Here is a 27,130-nt window from a genome sequence, read left to right as displayed (position 1 = left end):
TAAATATTCACATGAAAATTATAAAGTAATATTTTGTTAATTGTAGACCAATGGACCCAGTATATAGTTATTTCATGCCATGTTATCGCTATCCATTCACAAATTAAGTTAGAGACAGTATAATTAAGTGGAGAAAAACAATGTCTCTTGTGAAAGAAATCTATATGCAACTGGGTGGGTGTGATGATACTCCGCCTTAGTAGGTGGTACTATAGCCAGTGCATGCAGAGTCGCCCACGGGTTTCTGACAGGCGAAGAAGAGTTCCACTTCCGGAAATCAAATTATTCACACGATAGCTAATTAAACTGTATTGATGTTATCTACCTAACGTTAAATGTATAAAAACTATACATTATGGCTTTGCCGCTTAGCTAAGAAGAGGGTATGAATTAACAGTTTGTGATCGACTTCGCACCGGTCAAGCGTGAATGTAAGTTTACTGATCAAATCGAAGTCTGCTGCATAAACATGCTAGCCAGCTAAGCTGAAACTAGCTGGCCACTTGTTTTTACTTTTCAAGATTTCAGTTTATCATGAGAAGTGTGATGTTAGCTAGCTACATACACTATATATAGTTGGTATTTTATAATAAACGCCGACTAAACTAGTTATTTTTCGCGAATCTAAGTTTTCATTGATCGTCAATATAGCTAACTCGTCAACCATTCTGCTAGCTAAATTGAGTTTGCTGCCAGTGTATTTGAGTTATATTAGATAGTTGTTCAGTGTAGCCTGTTATCGTTAGCGAGTATTACCTCACAGAATGCCTTTGATTGACAGCTAGTGTTGTAAGCGGTCACTGGGTTAAAGTCGTTACGTAGTTTTTTATAAAGAGACCCGATTGGCTCTTTTAGGCAAGGCCAAGTAACGTTACAGTAACTAGTTTATTTCTTGCTGTAACAGTAGTCCAAAATGGCTTCATTTCCTCTAGGAGAGGAAGCCATTTTAGACTGTTGATACATACCCTGGCAGTGTGTCAACGGACCAGGAGCCATATTTATTTCTCTGTCTCTCTCAAAGTGGTTGAATGGTCAGGCTCAGCATGTGCGCGTCTGGAAAGTACAGTTCACGGGGCCCGGCTCTGATTCCACGGATGAAAACCAAGCACCGCATCTACTACATCACCCTGTTCTCTGTGGTGCTGCTGGGACTCATCGCCACAGGGATGTTCCAGTTCTGGCCACACTCCATCGAATCAACGGCAGACTGGAGCCTGGACCGACGCAGCGTGCATGATGCACCTCTCGTCCAACTGCCTGTCTCCAACCCTATTCCTGAGAGAGGGGACCTTAGCTGCAGAATGCACACTTGTTTTGATGTGTATCGATGTGGCTACAACCCTAAGAATAGAATCAAGGTGTGCCTAGTTTCCATCATCACATGTCACAAATTACAGATATGTGAAGTTAGTTTCATCTGCTATTGTTAGTCTCTGAAACTTGTCTTTTGAACCAACAGCAGCTAAAGTGGACCATCATAAATGACTGTCTGTCTGGCAGGTGTACATCTATCCTCTGCAGCGTTTTGTGGATGAGGGAGGAGTGCCAATCAGCAGCACAGGCCTGTCTCGAGAGTACAATGACCTGCTCAGTGCCATCTCCGACAGTGAGTTCTACACTGATGACGTCACCAGGGCATGCCTATTCGTGCCCTCTATTGATGTGCTCAATCAGAACTCTCTGCGCATCCGGGAGACTGCCCAGGCTCTGGCCATGCTCCCCAGGTAACCTTTTCTGCACACTGCTCGGGTTACACTGTTATCTCCTCCACTCCGAAGCTGGGAGTTCTCTTCATATGTATTTATCCTTCTTTACCCTCTGTCATTCATCCTTCCCCCGCTCTCATCTACCACATTGATCTATCAGCCCATTTCAGATATATAAGTGCACACATTTGTCGCTTTTTGACCCCTAAAGATGTTTGTTTCCAGGTGGGACAAAGGGATGAACCACCTTCTGTTCAACATGTTACCTGGAGGACCTCCAGACTACAACACAGCCCTTGATGTACCAAGAGACAGGTAACCTTAATAAACCCAGCACAGGAAAAATGAAAGTCAATTACAATGAACATAGTTGGATAAACTCACATTATTGTTTTTTTGTTCATCAACCAACCTTGACTTCCAGCTAATATTTACTCCAGCGTGAATAATCAGTGTTTGTTAGCAGAGTTACTGCCAGGCACATATTGTTCTACCAAGAGCACCACTAGAGGGAAGCATGGTATTAACTAAGCTTTCAGTTTTCTTTCCGTGTCCTTAGTCGGATGTTATGTTCAGAGAATAGTTTTATACATTTTTGATTTTTGTTAAATTGACTCATAGTTTTTATGAAATTAGTTTTTTCACTCCATATTTTGTAGTTTGACTTGACTTAAATAATCCAGATTCAGTTCCATCTTATCTCCAACACAACTACATTACTTGTCTATAATTACAGGGGGGCTTGAAAAATATTCAACTAAGATGAAAGTACTACTTAAAAGTAGTCCAGAGATGACAGAACCTCTAGCGGCCTTGAGCGGGCAGACATCCTAATCTCCTGGTATTTACTGCCACAGAGAGAGGCCATGTTTCCCAGCCTTGCTCTTGGCTGCTCGCTCCTTTTGGGTGGAAAAGGTGGGTTTTATGAACCAAAAGCCCTGAGACGATGAACACTTATCTGGAGCTGTAGGGAATTTCCTGGGCTCATCCAGCTGTGCTCCATTTGGCGTGGGGCCTCATCAGAACCAGCTGTGTGTGTATATATAGGCCAGTGTGTGTGCGTGAGGTTGTCCTTGCATCCACAGGTAGGACGCCATAAGGATTGTTCGTCAGTTCTCATGTAACTATTACATATACACATCTCCAAAAGGATGAGGTTTAGGCAGCCTCTTTTTGTCCAGGTGAATACTTCTTAATCTTCATGTTACTCAATAGCGTTGTTCAGCAGATGTACAGATACCCTGGCTGTTTCTTGTCATATCTGTCGTGTCTTGCTGCAAAGTTCTGTATAGCTGTCTCTTCTCTCCGTCTTAACTATGTAAGCCTATGTGACAGTGGTGTAATATTGGATACATGTGTTTGTTTTGTGTGTGTTATAGGGCTCTGCTTGCAGGTGGAGGCTTCTCCACGTGGACCTACAGGCAGGGTTATGACGTCAGCATCCCTGTGTACAGCCCTCTGTCTGCAGACGTGGAGCTGCCCGAGAGACAGCCTGGGTGAGCAGCAACACCACCGCCCACACTTCCGCACCTAGATTAGGACTCTTATCGCTTCCTCAAGCAAGACAACAGGCATCCTCACTTCATGTGACAGAGGGAACATTTGGGAAGTTAAGTTACCATCGACCACAGAGATTTACATTGTTTCTAATGGTGTCCCCGTCCCGCTGCAGGCCCCGGCGCTACTTCATTCTGTCGTCTCAGACGGCCATCCACCGTGAGTACCGGGCAGAGCTGGAGAGGCTGAAGGAGGAGAACGGGGAGGCTCTGCTCCTCCTGGACAAGTGCAGCAACCTCTCTCAGGGAGTCGCCTCAGCGAGGAAACGCTGCTACAAGGGCCAGGTGTTCGACTACCCCCAGATTCTCCAGGTGAGACGCACACAGAGACCTGCTACCATTTAGACTAACATGTACACACACTTGTAGACATTACACAGCTTAGGGGGAAATTGATGTTTAACATTGATAATGGCCATGCAGATCTGACTTAAATGCATCTGTGTAGGTCATCTCTAAGAGTTAGACTGCTATCTATGTGGGTAACTTTATGCAGAGTATACCTGGGAAACCACAACAATGCCTGTGGCAGTCAGTCAGACAGAGTGCCTCTCTGCATTGTCTGTCTGCTCAGAGTGCATCTCCAGCCCGTCTCTGGCCTGTCTAGACAGGAAGTGTGCTTATCATCTGGTATGGGTGCAGCGTAGCCGCACATCTGGGGTACGTCCCACCAAGGAGAGGGCCTAGAGGTTGGAGGTTGATGGTGTGGTGGCAGAATCTCAGTGAAAGCACCCCCCTCCCCCTTCTCCACCTCTGACATTGGAAAGGTTTGCTATAAGTGATGCCTGTATTTTAGAATAATATTTTAGGTTGCCTGCTTGTATACTTTTAACGTCTGTAATTGGTCCACCATGACATTGCCCTCCCCACCCTAAACTCTTCCATATGGGAGGCAACATTGACAGTTGATGCAGTCATTTTATCAGACTCTGACCAAACCATTGTGTTAGTCTGTTTTTGACCCGTCTAAGCTTTCTTGGTTTGGCGACGGCTATGTCATTAAACTATGTACAGTTGATTTGGCTATGATTGTGTAATACCTCGTGGTAATCTGTGTTCCCCAGGAGTCGTCGTTCTGTGTGGTGCTGCGCGGGGCTCGGCTGGGACAGGCCACCCTCAGTGATGTGCTGCAGGCTGGCTGTGTCCCTGTCATCCTAGCAGACTCATACATCCTGCCCTTCTCTGAGGTCCTCGACTGGAAGAGGTACGCTAAAGACACTGCTCATGATCTCACTCCAACTTTAACACATATCTCTGCATTAGATTTTCTGAGCTCGTATTGTGATTTCTGATCTAGTTTAATACCAGTGGCTGTGTTTGCCATTGATACTGACTGACATTTGTGTGTTTTGTACAGGGCATCCGTGGTCATTCCAGAGGAGAAGCTCCCAGAGATGTACACCATCTTGAAGAGTATCCCTCACAGGCAGGTGGAGGAGATGCAAAGACAGGTGACAGTCAGATCTCAGCTTTTCTTCAGCGAACATTCAATAGACTGAATCCCTTTGCTGGGGATTTTTCTTCTATGCACATATAGAGAAATGCACTCTTCATAGAGTTGTAGTAATGGTCTATTTCCAGATGAATACGCCTCAGGAGAAAGTGCCTCCGGCCCTCTCAGGTTAAGTTAGTGTGAAGACGGGGTCAAAGGAGCTGTGACATTCACGCTCCCATTCCAACCTGGGAGACGCGTGCCTCACTGTCGGCCCAATGGAAGCCATAACACAGGCAGACTGAAGGGTGAGAGACACGTTGTAATGGGCCTTTAGGACGAGAGTTTCTGTCCTGTTGTCTGTTTGGATCGTCTCGTCATGTTCCCAGTCTTGATTAAAAAGCTCTTTATAAAGGTTCTTCAGTGTTAGTTTCAGTCGAGCCAAATCAATGACAAATCCCCTCCTTTCACTGGTCCAACTGAGCCTCAATAAACAGAAGTGAAAGCCCTCAGAGAGCTCTGCACGTCCAAGCTGTTTCTCATTCCCTTGTATCAACGCTAGTCCATTTACCAATTAGACTGGCCAAACAGACATATCAGCCCCACAGCTCAGAAACCCTGTTGGAGTTGTTTCATTTGCCAAGCCTTGAACATGTCTTCCCTTGAGGCTCCCCCTCCTGTCTCTGTAGCTGTGGGGATGTGAAATGCTTATCCACTGCTCTTAGTGTTTCTCTGTCAGTCTGTCTGTGTCTAGGGCTTGGAATTTAGTTATGAGATGTGTAATCAGTTGTCTTCCTGTCAGGAAAGGGTTCTCGGTAGAGATGGGGATTGATAAGGATTGTGGTTTGTTTGGAGTATAAAAACATACTGATAATAAACATTGTATCAATTCACTGGAGATCAGAGGAACACAACCAAATCATATTGGTCTGAGTTGAGTAGTGAATACATCTTAAGCCAGGGGAACGTGAGGCGTAGGTATGTCACTGCCATGCGCGTGCCTGTGGCCCCTGCAGGACTGATGGGAGGAGGGTGTTGGAGCTGGGCTCAGGACGTGTAAAGGTGGGGTGGGGCCGGAGCACAAAGGCCCATCTTATCCAGGATTTATGGGGCGCCGTAGAGCCCATTCCAAATCAGTCCACACCTGTACACATCTGGAGAGACTCCTCACTCACATTCACTGGCTGGAGAGGAGAGGACACTGGGAATCACTGAGTTGGTCCCCCATAAAGACTTGACATTGTCAATAGTATAGACAACACATTGTCAACTCTAACTCACTTGGACGTGTACAAAATTATATATATTTTTTCTTCCCTTAAATTTTTATAAGAGCTGTAGGAACATATCTATTTTTTCTGATTGAGCTTATTGAAGAGCTGAAGTGAAGTATTTATTCACTGTACAACAGAGAGACTAACTGCCTTTCCTTCCTCAGTGGTTCTCAATTCCACACTGTCATCTTCAGTCCTTTATGGGTTTAAAAGGTCTCTGACCATATGGCTCGTATGCCTAAAATACACACTGCTGATCTTTTTTCCACTAATTGGTCTTTTGACCGATCACATCAGCTGTGAAAAAGATCTGATGTGATTGGTCAAAAGGCCAATTAGTGGAAAAAAGATCCGAATAACACAGCCTTACTCATGATGACTCTGTGTCAGCTTTGATTGACTATCTGTATGATTTACTATCTGTATGATTTACTAAGTCCTAAATTGAATGATAATTGGGTAATTGAGGAGACATTCTGTCTCACTTATACAGGGCCTCACAACTAAGGTCAAATGTAAAACTCCTAATCCATCAGTAGCCAGCAGCATCATTTCAGGAGAAAAAAGGATTTCAACATTTGATGTGGTAGCATCCACATAGCTCACAATTTGGGACCTAAGTGCTTAACAGCTGCTAAATGTTAGTGGTGGTCACCTGAGGCTTTCCTCTGAGCCTTGTTTGTATCAGACCCTAGGAATAGAAAACATGCTTTGTTAGATCAGTACAGCTGAAATTAGTACTTGTCAATCACAGGGCTGCAGCTATAGTACCAAGCCCAATGTAATCCTGTCTGAACCCTCCCTGTCTAAAAGGAGTTGACGGACAGAAGAGTATAGGTAGAGAAAGAGATGGTGGACTGGGTCATTCCCTTGACCCTGGTCGTGAAAGTCTGGCTATTATTATGATTTCTCAGTCCCACAAGAACCACTATTGATGATCAGTTGTCTGTCATTGTGGTAATACTACAATGTCCTCCTAAGCAAGTTTGTGCTAAGTAATTGTTCACCATGACAATTTTACTTTTACAATATTTATGTCTTATTAAGAGGTGCAAGTAGTTGCATTTATTTTAGTTGCAGTAGCATAGATTAGCCAAATCAGTTTTGAATTGATGGATGATGTTTATGGTCCAAGTTCAAGCACACCTCAAAGAGAGTTCAGGTTTCTTAGCCCAGCGCTGTATGTTAGAGGAAGGGAACGACAGTTCGGCAGTGAAGCAGGCCTCTCTGCCCTTTTTCTCTGCTGTGACTCTGTCTCTTCTTCCCTCATAAAAATTCCTGCAGGCGCTGGGAGGGGGCGGAGCGGGCCTCTTAGGCCGGAGCAGTTTGCTTTTTGCCTCCCGGTCGGAAAGGAAACTTTCATCACTGGCTGATTTATGGGCCATTGGGTCCCCCTGAGATTAGAAAGTCTTTTTGAATACTCCTCACCCCCTCCATAAAAATAAACGCTGTTTTTGTATTTCTCCAGTGTTAAAGGGGACTAAGTGTGGGGGTGTGGAGTGGGGGCTGGTCCCTTCTCATGTGCTGCTGAGAGCTCTCTGGACTATACGACAACAAAAACACCAGGCCAAGCTGCACCACTGCTATTGAAGGACAGAGCCCTGTAGCCAGTCCAAGCTGCACCACTACTATGGAAGGACAGTGCCCTGGAGCCAGGCCAAGCTGCACCACTACTATGGAAGGACAGAGCCCTGTAGCCAGGCCAAGCTGCACCACTGCTATGGAAGGACAGAGCCCTGGAGCCAGGCCAAGCTGCACCGCTACTATGGAAGGACAGAGCCCTGGAGCCAGGCCAAGCTGCACCACTACTATGGAAGGACAGAGCCCTGTAGCCAGGCCAAGCTGCACCACTGCTATGGAAGGACAGAGCCCTAGAGCCAGGCCAAGCTGCACCACTACTATGGAAGGACAGAGCCCTGGAGCCAGGCCAAGCTGCACCACTACTATGGAAGGACAGAGCCCTGTAGCCAGGCCAAGCTGCACCACTGCTATGGAAGGACAGAGCCCTGGAGCCAGGCCAAGCTGCACCGCTACTATGGAAGGACAGAGCCCTGTAGCCAGGCCAAGCTGCACCACTGCTATGGAAGGACAGAGCCCTGTAGCCAGGCCAAGCTGCACCACTGCTATGGAAGGACAGAGCCCTGGAGCCAGGCCAAGCTGCACCGCTACTATGGAAGGACAGAGCCCTGTAGCCAGGCCAAGCTGCACCACTGCTATGGAAGGACAGAGCCCTGTAGCCAGGCCAAGCTGCACCACTGCTATGGAAGGACAGAGCCCTGTAGCCAGGCCAAGCTGCACCACTGCTATGGAAGGACAGAGCCCTGTAGCCAGGCCAAGCTGCACCACTGCTATGGAAGGACAGCCCTGTAGCCAGGCCAAGCTGCACCACTGCTATGGAAGGACAGAGCCCTGTAGCCAGGCCAAGCTGCACCACTGCTATGGAAGGACAGAGCCCTGTAGCCAGGCCAAGCTGCTCCACTGCTATGGAAGGACAGAGCCCTGTAGCCAGGCCAAGACAACCACAGCTCTAGCAAAACGGTTGGCTCATTGGCTAAGCTGTAGCAGCCAATGCTATCACTCTGTTTGCTGCATTGCCGTTTTCCTTTTGTGCACCGTTGTTGCTGTTGTCTATTTGTTGCTTGATCCTCCTCTGCTCCTAATCCAAAACAGAGGAGATCGTCTTCAGCTGGGGGTCTTATTCTCACCCAACAAATATGCTATTAATATCTTGAGTTTCTGGCTGTGCGAATAGTTTCCAGGGTGTGCTCTGGCTAACCAGTCAAATGTCAGTTGGAGTTGAGGGATCCAGTATGGACCTCCGACATGTGCTTGTTAAAGAGTGCTGCACTCAGGGTCACCGAGGACCTGCTGAGGTGGAGTCAGGTCACACTGACATGGTGTCTCCTGGCAGGAGACAGTTCTGTTTTAATGATAATTAACTCTTATGGGCTCCTCTCCCTCCATAGCTGTCCCTTGATGTCTCCTAATGGATCAGTGGGAGGGGAGCACCAAGGAAGCTGGGGTGCTACCTGGGGATGTTGTACTAGTAACATCTGCATTGAAATATGATTGACTGCTAGGCTTCACCTTCCCCTCGGGCACCGTAATGCTCCTTGTTGTTACCATGGACTGGTAATGAAGTGACTAAAAATAGATTATTGATGCAAAACTAAAAGTAGATGTGTACATAGTTTGCATACATCTTGGATCAAACATGTATTATAGTCCCAATGGGCCTTAAGCAGGGGTTCCCACCCAGGTTTACTAGGACCACTGGGGGTACTTGAGAAGACTCATGAGACCATAGGTCTACTGGTAAAAATGCACATGATGGGGTACTACTGGAAGAGTAACATACAGTAGCAGAAAGAGGTTGGAACCACTGGCCAGGTTGATATTTGGCTGCCCTGTGCTTTGAAAGTCAGGTGAGTTGTAGAAGGTCTTGGCCTGCTGTAGGACAGATGATGTTAGAGATTCTAACCATCTAGAGCAGTCCTTCCTGTTCTCCAGTCACTGGGATGCCTTCTGAATGTGTGTTCACGTTCATGACAGCTTGTCTGTTTGTCCAGTGCCCAGACCATATGTTTTTACTCCAAAACACTCTGTTCTCCTCAGGCCTGCTGGTTCTGGGACGCTTACTTCAGCTCCATGAAGGCCATCGGCATGACAACGCTTCAGATCATCAATGACCGCATCTACCCCTATGCTGCCCGCACCTACGAACAGTGGAACAACCCCCCTGTGGTGGTGAGTAATCCTCTAGTTGCTAGGTCTTTAAAGAGTGGAAAGATGTGTTTTAACATGATTGGATACCTCAGTCTTCCATTGGAGCCTGCTATAATCTATGCCCCTCTAGCCTACACCACTAATAATGTTATTGTTTTTTTACTGTGGTTATCCACTGAATCTTCTTAGACATACGAGTCATATTTATGGGGGTGCAGTCTGCAGTGTCTGGTATTGATGTGTGACCTGACACTACTGTGCTGGCCTCTCAAAACAGAAAAACACAGTGACTGACTCCCTCAGTGACAGATATGAGACAGTTTTCCCAGGTGAGTCTTTCCCAGTGTATCGGCTGGGTGGCAGGCCAGCTTCCTCTTTATAGGTCCCCTTCTCCACACATGTAGTCTAGTGGTCTTTGGCTGCTTGGTAAACACCCAGTACTGCTGAAACAGCCAGTGTGTTTGTGTCAGCAGTTCTGCACTGGGAGGATGCCTCCAGTGCGGTGAAAAATACATGCCTTAGTGTTTGAGTCATTGTGTATGTGTGAGAGAACACTGTTTCAGGAGTGTGTGTGTGTGGGTGGGTGGGTGTAAGTAACCTCTCTGTGGTTGTGGGGATGCAGACAGCTTGGCTCAGCTATCACCTCTCAGGGGCTGTTAATCAGCCCAGCCTGATCTGCTGCAGTCCCCAAAGACACCACATGCAGCTCCGCCCTCCGTCTGTCTGTCAAGGGGGGGGCCCATGTTCCTCCTCTTATTGGACAGCCCTACCCAGTCCTACCAATGGTTTGCGATATGTGAGTCAGTCGGGTTATGTTGGTCTGAACAAGTCAGCTGACTCTGACTGAAGTTATGTTTACAACACTTGGCTTCTCGGAGTAATTCAAAGCTCTTCAAGACTAATTACTTTCTACTCTAGCCAACTGCTCAATCACAGCTTGTATTGCCTTTTTTTTGGAGTGGGTAGGTGGTTAATCAACAGTTACACTTGACATTACCCACCTCTCTCTGTCAGAAACTCCTGTCTGCCTTTTTTCCCAACCAATCGTCATCATTTAGGTGTGCTGTCTCAGCCCCTGCTCACAAGAGGTTAATTGTACAGGGCCACAGACCTGTTACCGTTCCAATGCTAGAGAAGTGCTATCTCTACGTATTCAGTGGAAACACATCGAGCAGAATTGGAACAGGACACTAAATAAATCAAGCAGTTGTTTTTTCTCTGCTGTTCTGTATCCTTCGTTCGGGGTCATAATTGAAAGCACATTTCACAGGCTCTCTGCTAGTAGCAGTGCTTTTAGAAGGGTTTTCAGGCTCGGGAGGGACAGACGGGATGCTTTTTGTTCGGCCGTGGGCATAGTTGTAAGATACCAAACGGGTAATCCATGGTAGTCACCTGTTCAGCCTCTGAAAGGTGGCTGAAGGTTAGGAGACTTTGTACCTTCGGGGGCTTTCATATCTGATTGGTTTAGAGTGTTTTCTGCTTCTTCTGAGCTCTGGTGTGTTTTCTGCCTTGGTTTGGAATGGTGTGAACACACTATTCGCAATTGGGTGCACACTAAACAATGCTCCATGGTTTGCTAAGAAGGGTGGTGTCAGTCCAATTACCAACATTACCTTTCATAGTAATGTATATTCATGGAAAATGGCAACTGATGATTTCCTAAGCTTGACCTTGTCCATTAGGGGACATCTAACATTTGAATTTAGTCGGGGTTTGTTCAGTGGTTTAAATGGGCCAAGAAACCTGGCCAGACCATTCCTTCACTGGTAGAGCGCAGACGAAGCCTGCACTGTGAATGTGCTCATATCAGGACTCTTGAAGATGTGACGGCTGCACCATCTCTACTTCTCCATTAATCCCTGGTAGGCAATCATCACAAACCACACAAATCAAAGGCCCCCGGCTGGCTAGATGGACCTGCCTCCAGTCATCACTGGGGCTGCTGCTATTTCCACATTGCCATGGAAAATCATTTGTTATTGTGGAGAAAGCACTGTTTGTCAAACACTCAAATGCCATCTTGTTCTCTATGTTTGCATCAGTCTACTTTTCCGAACACCACCACAATAATGTGTAGCCTAAATCACCCAAATGGCTGCATCATCCCGTTTTTGTGTAAATTGATCATTGTAAGCAGTGAACTAAATTTAACTGGGCTCATTAACATTGGAGAAGTGGCTGTCTTTCTTTCATCTTGTTTATGTCATCTGACAAATGACTTAAGTTGTCCTTTTCCTCTTCTCTTCATCTCACCACTAATGTGTCACCGTGTTAGTTTAATTATTTCCCCCTCTGCTTGTATGTCAGTGTCACACCACCCCAGAGAAGTTTCCGTTTGCTAGTAAAGTTTTTTAATTTTTTTTTATTATTGGTGAGTACTGACTGATGTCGGGTATATGAGGTGACCATGTTTATGGTGACAGACATGGTGGACGCCGTTGGAAGAGCCACAGAAACACCAGTCTGTCTGTGGTCACCTGTCTGCAGCAGAACAGAGAAGCACTTCAAGAAGCCCACACTTTTATTTCAATATCCAATCCCTCCCTATGAGGTTAGCACATGTCTCTAGTGGAGGTCTGGAGGCTTTGGGGGCCTTTTATACAGTTGATTAAGTCAGCTGCAACCTCCTTTATTTGAAAATGCTACTGTTGTAGTGTTTGACAGTTAATTAAGGGTTAAAACCACATCATCCAGTCAACATAATGCTCCTGCTAGCAGAGAACGGTAGCATTGAAGTTGACCCTGTAGATGAGAGAACCTGCATTGTAGAGCATTTTAAGCTGCTGCAGTGAGTCTCCCGTGTCACATGTTGACATATTGTTACTCTTGTATAATTGCATTACTCAAAATGTCAGTTGTCTATATGTTAGTTCAGAGGTCTGGATTGAGTGTCTCATTGTCCCATTGTGTGTGTGTATAAGTCTCCTTGTGTGTGTCACTGCATCATAGGCTCTCTCTGCTCTCTCTGCACTGCCAGTATTTTCTTTTACAGCGTCACTTGATCTAGGTTCGGGTCTGTGCATCTTCCAGAGTTAACGGGACATTTTAAGACGGGGCCAGGAAGAGGAGCCAAGTCCCACACTGGCAGTAGACAGTCGCCGACACCGTCGCCTGCCTGCCCCCCCCCCCCCTCTCTCTCTCTCTCTCCCCTGCCTCCCCCCTCTCTTTCTCTTCCCACTAAAACTCATCTGGACCTCTGCTGCATGGAGCTCACCAGAGCTTCATGACAAAACGTCACTTATAATATCCCAAAGCAGCAGTGTAGAAACAGCAGGAGAGGCCAAGACTGCCAAGTCATAGTGTGTGGACTCCACTTACACATGTACCTGAGATGAGGGTGGAGCTCTTTGTCTCTGTATTACACACTCTCGAAGCTGTGATCCTGAAACAGCTCCGCTACCACTCGTTTCTTAGTGTGCTTGGCATTCCAGACTACTTCACACTGGGTGCTTGGCATTCCCGGTTGTGACTTCACTGCTGAATCAAGCAATGGAATGGCAGCTTAAATCACGATGGAAAACATGTCACAGGCCAGGATGGCAGACAGATGAAGGCATACGTCTGCATTGTAGGTGAGAGTGACTAACCTTTTTGGTCTCTTGTCCTCTGTAGAAGTGGTCGAGTGTGAACAGCCCTCTGTTCCTGCCTCTCATCCCACCGAGGTCCCCAGGGTTCACTGCTGTGGTGCTGACCTACGACCGTATCGAGAGCCTCTTCCGGGTCATCACTGAGATCTCCAAGGTTCCCAGCCTGGCCAAGCTACTGGTGGTGTGGAACAACCAGAATAAGAGTCCCCCTGAAGGTGAGCCCGGGGCTGTATTCATTAGCACCTACCGTAGCGTAACGTTTTGCAAAATAATTTTTTTGGGGGGCTGAAACTAAAATAAGTTTCTTATTGAACAGGTTCAGGTAGTCCCTCTCCATTTTGGTAGATGTTCTTCTGTTTGGTTCCTCATGAATACACCTCTGATTCTAACCCTCCCTTCCCCGTATTGTTCATTAAACCCATTATTGATTCAAATATTACCCTTAAACAAGCACACCAGCAATAGGAGTTTTCATGAGTTAACCTTTTCAGTGACAACAATGATGCTATGTTGGATGTTCAAAGATGGGATATTAGTGTTCTGTCAGATTGCCTTACTTCATAGCTATCATAGAATCCCAAAACGTGTTATCTCTGTTTAGAGATTGACTTAAAGTTGGCAGATCGATACACACAAGGAATGGGAAAGTGGCTGAACACTCCATGTTAACTGCCAACTTGATGTGAGAAGTGGTTATTTCACCATGCCATGGTTTAATACACAAAATGGAGCTCTTGATGTGTACCAGATGAGTGATAACAGCTTCAGCAGCCAAGACCCGTCTCTCTATAAGTTTAGACCCTGAAAAGCATGACATGCTCGAGGCTGGAGCCAAACCTCTCTCTGGCTTTTCTTCATGTTGAGAATCAGGAAACTGGAGCAGCTCCGTGGCATGTTGCTGCCGGTCGGACAGACAAACATCCTCCTACCCACCCCCCTCGGGGCTGCAGCAGCCACCTCATTCTAACCTTCCGATGTCAACAGGTCTCCTCGGTACTGGCAAGCCAGACGACGTAGAGGCCTTTCATTCATGTTGATATACTGTCCACTACAGTGTGCAGTGTTCTGCTAGTGCTGCCTGTCTGTCCTCCTGCCACATCCCTCATTTAGAGCCCATTAGAGATGTTTCAGAGTAAGCTGATATTAGTCATTATTTATTGTGGCTTTCGCTCTAATGATTCCTCTTAACAAGGCGATTTAGGTATGCGGCTGTTTATGGCGCCCCTTAACACTGACAGCTCAGGGAACGGCAGGGAATTAAATCTATCCTCTGCATAGAGTTGTGTAACGTAATGAAGCAGCGGGCCACTTTGAAGCTCACTCTAATGGCCCAGTGTTGCCTTTGATTAGAGGCGTCAGTGGAGCCTGGCCAGAGCTTTGTGACCCATTAGAATTAACAAGGGGCCGTTCATGGGTCAACTCAGGGTCTCTGCTTGGGATGAGGATGTATTTCCTCCTCATCCTCACAAGGCCTGATTGTGCTTTTGACATGTACAGAGATTGTACTGTGTTTGGTTGTCATGATTAACTTCATAGTTTATTTGTTCACTCATACAATCTTTTTTATTTATTTTTATTTTATTTCACCTTTATTTAACCAGGTAGGCTAGTTGAGAACAAGTTCTCATTTGCAACTGCGACCTGGCCAAGATAAAGCATAGCAGTGTGAACAGACAACACAGAGTTACACATTGAGTAAACAATAAACAAGTCAATAACACAGTTGAAAAAAAGGGTCTATATACATTGTGTGCAAAAGGCATGAGGAGGTAGGCGAATAATTACAATTTTGCAGATTAACACTGGAGTGATAAATGATCAGATGATCATGTAGAGATATTGATGTGCAAAAGAGCAGAAAAGTAAATAAATAAAAACAGTATGGAGATGAGGTAGGTAAAATTGGGTGGGGTATTTACCGATAAGACTATGTACAGCTGCAGCGATCGGTTAGCTGCTCAGATAGCAGATATTTGAAGTTGGTGAGGGAGATAAAAGTCTCCAACTTCAGCGATTTCTGCAATTCGTTCCAGTCACAGGCAGCAGAGAACTGTAACGAAAGGCGGCCAAATGAGGTGTTGGTTTTAGGGATGATCAGTGAGATACACCTGCTGGAGCGCGTGCTACAGGTGGGTGTTGCCATCGTGACCAGTGAACTGAGATAAGGCGGAGCTTTACATGGACTTGTAGATGACCTGGAACCAGTGGGTCTGGCGACGAATATGTAGCGAGGGCCAGCATTATGACCTGAAGAAACCTGTTTTTCACTTTGGTTAAAGACCGTTATGGAGCTGCAGAGCATGGAGACAGAGGTAACTACAGGAGAGATGGGGATTGCAGCAGGATTCTGTTTTTCTGTAGTAGTGAGGATCTCCTGGTTAGCCCAGGAGAAAGTCTGAAAATGAGAAGCAAAGTAGATGGGCTTCCAGCAGCCAGAATATGTTTCAGTTTGTGTGTTCAAACCAATAGCAAAAGAAAATACCAGGCTAAATCAGAGCTAAGCTAATAACCTTTGTTTTGGAGATTTCTCCCTGCACTGCACTCATCTCCCAGCTCATCTTTGGAAAATAGAGGGCGACAGAGAAAGAGAGAGAAGAAAGCCCACAGCAGTTCTCCCGTTGACAGTTTAGTGTGGAGACGTTCAGAGCTCGTCGGTGGGAGCGCTGCCTGCTTGTCAGGCCCCAGTTAGAGCCTTAATGGGGTGACACATTCTGTGCCATCTGTCTGACTGCTTCGTGCCATGGACACTTCCCAAGCTCACTAAACACTACTTTAAAAAAAGCTAACTTTGTTGCTCTGCCTTGAGAGGAATCTTGGTGTGGGCAGGCTTGCACATGATTCAAGTTGGCGTTGCGATTCGAGTCAGTGATTGTAGTTTTACTGCTAGCGTACTTTTCCACTAGGATTGCCATTTTGAAACGTCTCCCTTGATGGCAACCCAACTCCACTCCTCTCCAACTGAAGTCTAGATGTTAGTTTGACCTAGAAAACTAGGAGTCTGGTTTGATATCTTAGGTGTAGGTGGGTGATGCAATATATACTGTCAGATTTGGAATGTGTGGAAGTAGTTTTCACAGTTTGCTTAATGTCTTGCAGCTTCTCAAGTAGCACACAATGCTAACTGACCCGTTTGCCAAGGCCTCCATTGCATTGATAGAATTGATTTTCTATGACCTGTCTGTATTGTAGTCTTATCACTCATATTCCCTTGGTCTCTGTCCCTCGGTTAGATTCTCTGACCTGTCTGTATTGTAGTCTTATCACTCATATTCCCTTGGTCTCTGCCTCTCGGTGAGATTCTCTGACCTTTCTGTATTGTAGTCTTATCACTCATATTCCCTTGGTCTCTGTCCCTCGGTGAGATTCTCTGACCTGTCTGTATTGTAGTCTTATCACTCATATTCCCTTGGTCTCTGTCCCTTGGTGAGATTCTCTGACCTGTCTGTATTGTAGTCTTATCACTCATATTCCCTTGGTCTCTGTCCCTCGGTGAGATTCTCTGACCTGTCTGTATTGTAGTCTTATCACTCATATTCCCTTGGTCTCTGTCCCTTGGTGAGATTCTCTGACCTGTCTGTATTGTAGTCTTATCACTCATATTCCCTTGGTCTCTGTCCCTCGGTGAGATTCGCTGACCTGTCTGTATTGTAGTCTTATCACTCATATTCCCTTGGTCTCTGTCCCTCGGTGAGATTCTCTGACCTGTCTGTATTGTAGTCTTATCACTCATATTCCCTTGGTCTCTGTCCCTTGGTGAGATTCTCTGACCTGTCTGTATTGTAGTCTTATCACTCATATTCCCTTGGTCTCTGTCCCTCGGTGAGATTCGCTGACCTGTCTGTATTGTAGTCTTATCACTCATATTCCCTTGGTCTCTGTCCCTCGGTGAGATTCGCTGACCTGTCTGTATTGTAGTCTTATCACTCATATTCCCTTGGTCTCTGTCCCTCGGTTAGATTCTTTATGGCCGAAGATTGCCGCACCTCTCAAGGTGGTGCGCACCAAAGAGAACAAGCTCAGCAACCGCTTCTTTCCCTACGACGAGATCGAGACTGAGGCCGTGCTGGCCATCGACGATGACATCATCATGCTGACGTCTGATGAACTACAGTTTGGCTACGAGGTGAGAGAGAGGATATCCTGTATCACGCCTGTGAGATGTCACCCCAAATGTTTGACCTTGGGCTTAGTGCATTCATACTGGCAGGTAAACGCTGGCCACTTAGTGCTGACCCCAGAGTTTAAAATCATCCAGGGAGCTTAAGTCAGCCTCTAGTAAGGCTATATGTGATGCGGCTGCCGGGTGCTGGATATATGTTTGATGTGTGACATATGGTGACAGGCCAGAGCTGATGCTGTCCATGCCTACAGCCCAGCTTGGCACTCACCTGAAGGCATTTAGGACCTATTGAGACAATTGAGGACAATTTGAGGATAATGACATGAAATGAGAGGCAGGCTGCTGTGGGGAAGGAAGGCTGTCTGGCTCTACTGCCTCTCGCTGGGTCCAATAGCGGGACAGGCTGCTGGGCTCCGGTATCCAGTCTCCACACACTTCTCTGCCCATCACAGAGAGGGCCTGTAGCTTTCATCTCTTTAAAGTGAACTTTGGGGCTCAAAGTATCTCCGTGATGGCGGTCTTCTAGCACTACCTTGAAGGTGAAAGGAGGCTACTTGGAATGTTTTTAGTGTTGCCTAATTCCATTAACTTGGAACGTTCCCCAAATTCCTGGAAAACCTGTAATTTGTGTCGAACCGTCTCTTTCCCCCGCCATGTCCCTCAGGTGTGGAGGGAGTTCCCAGACCGGTTGGTGGGGTACCCGGGTCGGCTCCACCTGTGGGACCACGAGATGGGGAAGTGGAAGTACGAGTCCGAGTGGACCAATGAGGTGTCCATGGTTCTGACTGGAGCAGCCTTCTACCACAAGGTTAGCCTCAGACAGAAGCCCCTCCTCCCTCTGTCCCCCTGCAGGGCCCAGTATGGGGAGGGGGCAGGGTTAGGTCACACAGAAAGAGGATGGAAGAAGAGTCATAGGTGAGGTTAGGTTATCTATCTCACTGTCAACCAAAAGCTTTCCTTTTGATTCAAAGCAAATACTTCTGAGAAAACACATCCCTCTTTTCAGAGGTCAGACTCATTTATCATGTCACCAGTGAGTAGGATGACAAATGTATTTCAGTATTTATCTGCTTGTAGTTTCCACTGCTTGCTGATTTTGATGTTGAGTAACACTGGCTTCTTTCCTTTCCAGTACTTTAACTACCTGTACACTTACAAGATGCCAGGAGACATCAAGAACTGGGTGGATGCTCATATGAACTGTGAGGATATCGCCATCAACTTCCTGGTGGCCAACATCACTGGCAAAGCCCCCATAAAGGTACAGAACAGTGCACAACGTTGTCCCACCACCTGAACACAACAGTCCTACCCAACCCATTATGCTGACATTAGGTCCTTAGGGGGTCAAATTCAATGTTGTATGTTCACCAGAGCCATGGCTTGCATCCCAAATTGCATTCTATTTCCTATAATGGTGCACTACTTTTGACCAGAGCCCTATGGGCCCTGGTCCAAATGGGTGAACATCCTAGTCAATGGGGTGGCATTTGGGACGGAGCTAAGTTAATATCTCATTAGGAGCAGTACCACAACATGCACCACTTATCAGGAAGCTGAAGGCTGTAACTCCAACTCCACAGAGGTGGAAAAGTCCCAGAATGCAGAAATATTTGATTCTTCCAGTCCTGTCCTGCCAGAGGCTCTGTCTCTGATCAGTTCTCACCCCTCTGTGCCCCCTGATACCTCCACCACGCTGTGACTGTGTCCAGGTGCAGAGGCCGCCCCTAAAGCCCAACCTTAACCTCTCTTATCTGGGTGTCACTGACTGCCACTCCTGCGACTGTTTTCCTAAGCTCACTCACCCCACCGTCAATGCAATGCCTACTCCCTCCCTCTGTGCCTGCAGTAGGCTAGCCCCCCACCCCTCCCCACATGTCCTCCTCAGCACTGATGTCCAGTCTGGAGTAAGACAGATTGGTGGGGTGGGTAAGACGGAGGAAGACCATACATCAGCCCTTTAATGAGCATACAGCTGTTTCTCCTCGGCGTGCAAGCAGCATGCCGTGGCCTTTTTAATGACCACTCAGGTATACAGCAGCACAACATCCTCCCTCAGCGCAACAGCCCTCAATCACACTCTGCTGCAACAACCACTGCTGGACCTGCTGTCACAACTAGCAAGACTTCATCTAATGGGTTTATCACATTCTAGAGAACTGCAACTTAAAGGGATATTTCGGGATTTGGGCAATGAAGTCCTTAATCTACTTCCCCAGAGTCAGATGAACTAATGGATACCATTTGTATGTCTCTGTCTCCGGTATGAAGGAAGTTGGAGGTAGTTTTGCAAGCCAATGCTAACTAGCATTAGCACAATGATTGTAATGCTATGGTATTTACTAGCATGCTAGCAATTGCGCTAAAGCTAGTTAGCAACATCCTTCAAACTGCATGCAGAGACATAAAAACGGTATTCACGGGTTCATCTGGAGAAATAGATAAAGTGCTTCATTGCCCAAATCCCGAAGTATCCCTTTAAGCAGTACTGTGACGGTATTAGACTTGTCTCATCAGCACAGGGATTTGATCTCACCACACAGTAGATTCTGTACTGTAAGTTTCTTAGTTGTGTAGCAATGGTAGATTTGTAAAGCTCAATGTCCTGGTTCCATTTAGGTGACCCCAAGGAAGAAGTTCAAGTGTCCTGAGTGCACAGCCATTGACGGTCTGTCCCTGGACCAGACACACATGGTAGAGAGGTACGTCCTGCACTCAGCATGCTCATCGCCTAGCAACTCTAGAAATGGTGTGTGTATATGCCAAATGAATATTCATAGAGGTAGTAGTGGACATACAATATCTGGACGTGTGTTTGAGGCAATCAACCACAGGAAAAAAACGATGTTAACGCTAGCATCCGGTTCCGGGTTGGAGCGAGCGGTCGCATCTACACTTCGGTCCGCAGGTAGTATAACTTTTCATTGCATTTTCATTACATTTCATTATAGTACAACGGTTTGATTTGTCTACATTTACTAATCTTAGCAATTTCTTCTTAGCTAGCTACATAGCCGTCTTTGTATCAAAGATAATTGCGTAATTATCGTATTTCGTCGTCCTAACGTAGTCTACACTGCTATCTGCCCAGCAGCTAGCTAACGCCCACCGTCTACTAGCACTGTAGAAACTATTACACTCAACTGAATGACTCGATTAGTGTAGTGTTAGCTAGCTACATAGCTGTCTTTGCTGTCTTCGTATCCAAGATAATTGTGTAGTTTAGAGTGTGTAGATTTAGAGTGATTATCTTAATTTACCGAGGTTAGCTAGCCAGCTATTTGTCGTCCTTAACGTAGGAGATACTGCTAGCTAGCTAGCCAACAGCTAGCCAACGTCTACTGAATAGAACTTCAACAACCCGGTCAACATTCCGCTTCGCTCCACAGGTAGTATCACATTTTCACTTCATTACAGTACAACGGTTTGATTTGTTTGATCGTAGCTAGCTAGCTACATAGCCGTCTTTGTATCTAAGACAATTGTGTAGTCTAGAGCGATTTTCTAGGTTAGCTAGCCAGCTATTGTCGTTCTTTTAACGTAACGTAATCAACACTGCTAGCTAGCCAGCTAGCCCCCGAATAGCAGCACTGTAGAAACTATTACACTCGACGGAACGACTTGATTGGTGTAGTGTCAACAACGCAGCCACTGCCAGCTAGCCTACAAAGTCAACAACGCAGCCACTGCCAGCTAGCCTACTCCAGCAGTACTGTATCATTTCAATCATTTTAATCTATAAGATTCTTGCTACGTAAGCTTAACTTTCTGAACATTTGAGACGTGTAGTCCACTTGTCATTCCAATCTCCTTTGCATTAGCGTAGCCTCTTCTGTAGCCTGTCAACTATGTGTCTATCTATACCTGTTCTCTCCTCTCTGCACAGACCATACAAACGCTCCACACCGCGTGGCCGCGGCCACCCTAATCTGGTGGTCCCAGCGCGCACGACCCACGTGGAGTTCCAGGTCTCCGGTAGCCTCTGGAACTGCCGATCTGCGGCCAACAAGGCAGAGTTTATCTCAGCCTATGCCTCCCTCCAGTACCTCGACTTCTTGGCACTGACGGAAACATGGATCACCACAGATAACACTGCTACTCCTACTGCTCTCTCTTCGTCTGCCCACGTGTTCTCGCACACCCCGAGAGCTTCTGGCACCGGGATCCTCATCTCTCCCAAGTGGTCATTCTCTCTTTCTCCCCTTACCCATCTGTCTATCGCCTCCTTTGAATTCCATGCTGTCACAGTTACCAGCCCTTTCAAGCTTAACATCCTTATCATTTATCGCCCTCCAGGTTCCCTCGGAGAGTTCATCAATGAGCTTGATGCCTTGATAAGCTCCTTTCCTGAGGACGGCTCACCTCTCACTGTCCTGGGCGACTTTAACCTCCCCACGTCTACCTTTGACTCATTCCTCTCTGCCTCCTTCTTTCCACTCATCTCCTCTTTTGACCTCACCCTCTCACCTTCCCCCCCTACTCACAAGGCAGGCAATACGCTCGACCTCATCTTTACTAGATGCTGTTCTTCCACTAACCTCATTGCAACTCCCCTCCAAGTCTCCGACCACTACCTTGTATCCTTTTCCCTCTCGCTCTCATCCAACACTTCCCACACTGCCCCTACTCGGATGGTATCGCGCCGTCCCAACCTTCGCTCTCTCTCCCCCGCTACTCTCTCTTCTTCCATCCTATCATCTCTTCCCTCTGCTCATACCTTCTCCAACCTATCTCCTGATTCTGCCTCCTCAACCCTCCTCTCTTCCCTTTCTGCATCCTTTGACTCTCTATGTCCCCTATCCTCCAGGCCGGCTCGGTCCTCCCCTCCCGCTCCGTGGCTCGACGACTCATTGCGAGGTCACAGAACAGTGCTCCGGGCAGCCGAGCGGAAATGGAGGAAAACTCGCCTCCCTGCGGACCTGGCATCCTTTCACTCCCTCCTCTCTACATTTTCCTCCTCTGTCTCTGCTGCTAAAGCCACTTTCTACCACTCTAAATTCCAAGCATCTGCCTCTAACCCTAGGAAGCTCTTTGCCACCTTCTCCTCCCTTCTGAATCCTCCTCCCCCTCCCCCCCCTCCTCCCTCTCTGCAGATGACTTCGTCAACCATTTTGAAAAGAAGCTCGACGACATCCGATCCTCGTTTGCTAAGTCAAACGACACCGCTGGTTCTGCTCACACTGCCCTACCCTGTGCTCTGACCTCTTTCTCCCTCTCTCTCCAGATGAAATCTCGCTTCTTGTGACGGCCGGCCGCCCAACAACCTGCCCGCTTGACCCTATCCCCTCCTCTCTTCTCCAGACCATTTCCGGAGACCTTCTCCCTTACCTCACCTCGCTCATCAACTCATCCCTGACCGCTGGCTACGTCCCTTCCGTCTTCAAGAGAGCGAGAGTTGCACCCCTTCTGAAAAAACCTACACTCGATCCCTCCGATGTCAACAACTACAGACCAGTATCCCTTCTTTCTTTTCTCTCCAAAACTCTTGAACGTGCCGTCCTTGGCCAGCTCTCCCGCTATCTCTCTCAGAATGACCTTCTTGATCCAAATCAGTCAGGTTTCAAGACTAGTCATTCAACTGAGACTGCTCTTCTCTGTATCACGGAGGCGCTCCGCACTGCTAAAGCTAACTCTCTCTCCTCTGCTCTCATCCTTCTAGACCTATCGGCTGCCTTCGACACTGTGAACCATCAGATCCTCCTCTCCACCCTCTCCGAGTTGGGCATCTCCGGCGCGGCCCACGCTTGGATTGCGTCCTACCTGACAGGTCGCTCCTACCAGGTGGCGTGGCGAGAATCTGTCTCCTCGCCACGCGCTCTCACCACTGGTGTCCCCCAGGGCTCTGTTCTAGGCCCTCTCCTATTCTCGCTATACACCAAGTCACTTGGCTCTGTCATCACCTCACATGGTCTCTCCTATCATTGCTATGCAGACGACACACAATTAATCTTCTCCTTTCCCCCTTCTGATGACCAGGTGGCGAATCGCATCTCTGCATGTCTGGCAGACATATCAGTGTGGATGACGGATCACCACCTCAAGCTGAACCTCGACAAGACGGAGCTGCTCCTCCTCCCGGGGAAGGACTGCCCGTTCCATGATCTCGCCATCACGGTTGACAACTCCATTGTGTCCTCCTCCCAGAGCGCTAAGAACCTTGGCGTGATCCTGGACAACACCCTGTCGTTCTCAACTAACATCAAGGCGGTGGCCCGTTCCTGTAGGTTCATGCTCTACAACATCCGCAGAGTACGACCCTGCCTCACACAGGAAGCGGCGCAGGTCCTAATCCAGGCACTTGTCATCTCCCGTCTGGATTACTGCAACTCGCTGTTGGCTGGGCTCCCTGCCTGTGCCATTAAACCCCTACAACTCATCCAGAACGCTGCAGCCCGTCTGGTGTTCAACCTTCCCAAGTTCTCTCACGTCACCCCGCTCCTCCGCTCTCTCCACTGGCTTCCAGTTGAAGCTCGCATCCGCTACAAGACCATGGTGCTTGTCTACGGAGCTGTGAGGGGAACGGCACCCCAGTACCTCCAGGCTCTGATCAGGCCCTACACCCAAACAAGGGCACTGCGTTCATCCACCTCTGGCCTGCTCGCCTCCCTACCACTGAGGAAGTACAGTTCCCGCTCAGCCCAGTCAAAACTGTTCGCTGCTCTGGCCCCCCAATGGTGGAACAAACTCCCTCACGACGCCAGGACAGCGGAGTCAATCACCACCTTCCGGAGACACCTGAAACCCCACCTCTTCAAGGAATACCTAGGATAGGATAAAGTAATCCTTCTCACCCCCCCCCCCTTAAATGATTTAGATGCACTATTGTAAAGTGGCTGTTCCACTGGATGTCAGAAGGTGAATTCACCAATTTGTAAGTCGCTCTGGATAAGAGCGTCTGCCAAATGACTTAAATGTAAATGTAACGCCGGTAACTCCTGTACATTTCCCCAGATCGGAGTGCATCAACAAGTTTGCATCGGTGTTCGGGACCATGCCCCTGAAGGTAGTGGAACACCGTGCAGACCCAGTCCTCTACAAGGACGACTTCCCAGAGAAGCTGAAGAGTTTCCCCAACATCGGCAGTCTCTGACCGGACAGGTCTGTGGCCCAGCAGCCCCCAGACACCCATACATACCCAGCATCTTCTAGTTCAGGGGAGACATAAACTCTTCTATCTCTGTCCATATAGAACTATCTGAAGGTTGTTGTTGTTCTCTGTAGGGTGGTGTGGGGTTGGGAGCCTGTATTGTTTCCTTTCCTAAATACTGGTTTGAATTGGAAGTGGTGAGAGATGAGGTGTGTGCTCATTGGTTGGCTGGACAGAATCCACTGTGCAACTGAGAGGTGACAAGTCTGTGTATGTCCACTGCTGCTGTATTCGAACCAGAGGCCCCGTGGGCTCTTTGGCTGATCTGGGGTCAGTGTATATAAATCACACCGGTGCTACATTTTAATATAGCGTGATGAGTCCGGACTGCTGTCTGCCAAGCACAGGGTGAGCAGTTGTGTAATATGCTGAACACCCGTAGAGATAATATATCCCATGTCATTTATCTCGAACTGATGAATTATTTTAAATGATAAATAATATGAGACAAGGTAGTGTTAGAGGGCGCTTCTCGTCTAAGGTCATTTCATGGCATGAGCTATATTTATTTGTTTAGTGTGAGCACTGCAGAGGTGTATGGTCATCTTTCTCTACATAGAGGATATATCGCAAATAATATGTACACTATATATTTACTGCCAATTGTTCTACTGCTAACACTTTTCAAAAGAATGACCGGTATCTGGACATTTGAATTACATTTTTTAAAGTGTTGTGCTGCATAATGAACTAATACAGTAACATCTAGTCTGGTATAGTAGGGAAGCTACTGTAATTGATGCGGGGACGTTGGACTGTCTGCTTCATGGAGATGTAGGCACCAGGTTGTACAACTCCCCAATTTTGATGTCTCTCTTTGTTTTATCTTTCTGTTCGTCCGTGTAGACTTGCTCATCTCTCTAAAGGAATGCCCTAAGTTTGTTTTTTTACTTGTGTAAGGATTGTTGTTTGTGATAAATGTGTCCCAAAATATATTTAAATATGACTTAGTGAAGAAATACATGCTAAATAAAGACGTTTTTCATTGGCCTGGGATTAAAGAAAGGAACAATGGCGCTGCCGGACTCCAACCAAGGTGCATGAATTGAGGAGCAAACTGAAGTGAAGAGGAAATTCAGCTACTGGAGAACAGAGGGAGTTGATAAAAGTGCTTGAAAAAAATGTAATCGGAAGTGTTCTAGATGTGGATGATGTTGTATGCATGTTTATTGGAGTGGTTGTCTCATGCACATTCACCAGTAGCAAGCCTCTGTCAGTCACGCTCTCTGTCCTCATTTTGATTCGGTGAAAGCCCATGTCTGACCAGGGCTGTTGTGACAGGACCACTGTTCAGCCTCGCCTGTCACCTGTTAATAAACGCTCCCTAATCCACCCTGTACAATGTCAGCAGTTCAAAGGAACGCTGTTAGTATTTTTGTCGACTGCGTGACATTCTTGGAGGTTGTGCGATCTCATTTCATCCCTCATGTCTGAAATACTGAGGGATTTTAGGCTGTCACTGCAACTGATGCAATCATGGTACATATGAGGTAGATGATATGTAAATGCAAGAAGATGGACGTGTTTCTTTTTTTACACTAGATTTTTATTGAAGGCCCTCCCTCCCCTCCATCCTAATTATATAGACATCAGTAAAAACAGAACAACACCAGAATCCCAAAAATCTCCACACACGTTATTACGTGTGTTGCCCATTTCTGCAGGACATTGTGAAAACTGCTACTCTTAATGAATCCTCCGAGAGTCTTGCCATCCTAAAAACATCCCAGTCTTTAAATGTAGGACGTTTCCGTGAGAGTAGGACTCCTCCTGCAGTAGTATCATTCCCACCACACAACAGCATAGAAAGATTGTCAAATATTGAGTGTCGACCTCTTTGACTAAATGTGTTTTATTGTTTGTTTAAAAGTCCAATGCAGCCTTTCTAATTGCAATATAGAATTATTTCAGTTTTTTTACCTTTATTTAACTAGGCAAGTCAGTTAAGAACAAATTCTTATTTTCAATGGCGGCCTAGGAACAGTGGGTTAACTGCCTGTTCAGGGGCAGAACGACAGATTTGTACCTTGTCAGCTCGGGGGTTTGAACTTGCAACCTTCCGGTTCCTAGTCCAACGCTCTAACCACTAGGCTACCCTGCCGGCCAGTAAGTACCTTACTGTGATTTCAATTAAAATGGTAAAAAAGAAGCAAAAATAACTTAGCAAAGAGCAATTTCTCAAGCAAGAATTTTGTTTGACTGTCTGGGAGTGTCTGAGTGGGGAGGGGAGAACTGGACACCAGCTGTTATTGGCAGAGCAGGTTGTAACTGGTGTTAACACCAGGCAGGCCAAACCTCCATCCCACCACAACAGGCTGGCATTTCATGCAATCTTTTCAAATAGCTCTTACACTAAAAGTCCATTATGATTTTCACAATTTCACAGTATTATTACAACCTCATAGTGTGGAATATATAAAAGCAGGAAAATCACGTTTTGGACTGCATTGGACTTTAAAAGAATTGGCAGGAACTATATGAAATTACTCGTGACAATTGAAGCTGCACTTCAGTTATCCATTAAAAAAAATTGTAGTTGATGCAGTTTTGTGTGTGTGTGTGTTTCTTAAATAAGTATGTGA

General features: G+C 46.8%; 1 protein-coding gene across 2 annotated transcripts; it reads left to right on the top strand.

Moving 5' to 3' along the window:
• Nucleotides 1-94: 94 nt before the first annotated feature.
• On the top strand, nt 95-27,092 carry LOC135557936 (exostosin-2-like). 2 transcript variants are annotated; one of them, XM_064991668.1, is made up of 15 exons: nt 102-431; nt 1,022-1,358; nt 1,501-1,724; nt 1,932-2,021; nt 3,086-3,202; nt 3,379-3,574; nt 4,327-4,466; nt 4,620-4,713; nt 9,584-9,715; nt 13,307-13,496; nt 17,238-17,404; nt 18,066-18,209; nt 18,534-18,662; nt 20,021-20,103; nt 24,353-27,092. In XM_064991668.1, the coding sequence occupies exons 2-15, from the start codon at nt 1,029-1,031 to the stop codon at nt 24,489-24,491; spliced, it is 2,175 nt and encodes a 724-aa protein (XP_064847740.1). In that variant the 5' UTR covers nt 102-431; nt 1,022-1,028; the 3' UTR covers nt 24,492-27,092. The 2 variants fall into 2 exon arrangements, with proteins under 2 accessions (XP_064847734.1, XP_064847740.1); XM_064991662.1 differs by lacking the exon at nt 24,353-27,092 and having other exon boundaries at nt 95-431; nt 20,021-20,848.
• Nucleotides 27,093-27,130: the final 38 nt, after the last annotated feature.

Source organism: Oncorhynchus masou, chromosome 2, assembly GCF_036934945.1.
Source record: "Oncorhynchus masou masou isolate Uvic2021 chromosome 2, UVic_Omas_1.1, whole genome shotgun sequence".
In the NCBI taxonomy this organism is placed as follows: Eukaryota; Metazoa; Chordata; class Actinopteri; order Salmoniformes; family Salmonidae; genus Oncorhynchus; species Oncorhynchus masou.
Note: the sequence above shows the minus strand (reverse complement) of the source record. Positions and strands in the feature narration are given on the sequence as shown.

What these genes read in the sequence shown, in the direction of transcription:
- LOC135557936 (XM_064991662.1), top strand. Translation starts at nt 1,029, where the DNA reads ATGGTCAGGCTCAGCATGTGCGCGTCTGGAAAGTACAGTTCACGGGGC. An exon ending in GCTCTGGCCATGCTCCCCAG is followed by an intron (nt 1,725 to 1,931) that starts GTAACCTTTTCT and finishes GTTTGTTTCCAG; the next exon opens with GTGGGACAAAGGGATGAACC. An exon ending in GGAACAACCCCCCTGTGGTG is followed by an intron (nt 9,716 to 13,306) that starts GTGAGTAATCCT and finishes TGTCCTCTGTAG; the next exon opens with AAGTGGTCGAGTGTGAACAG.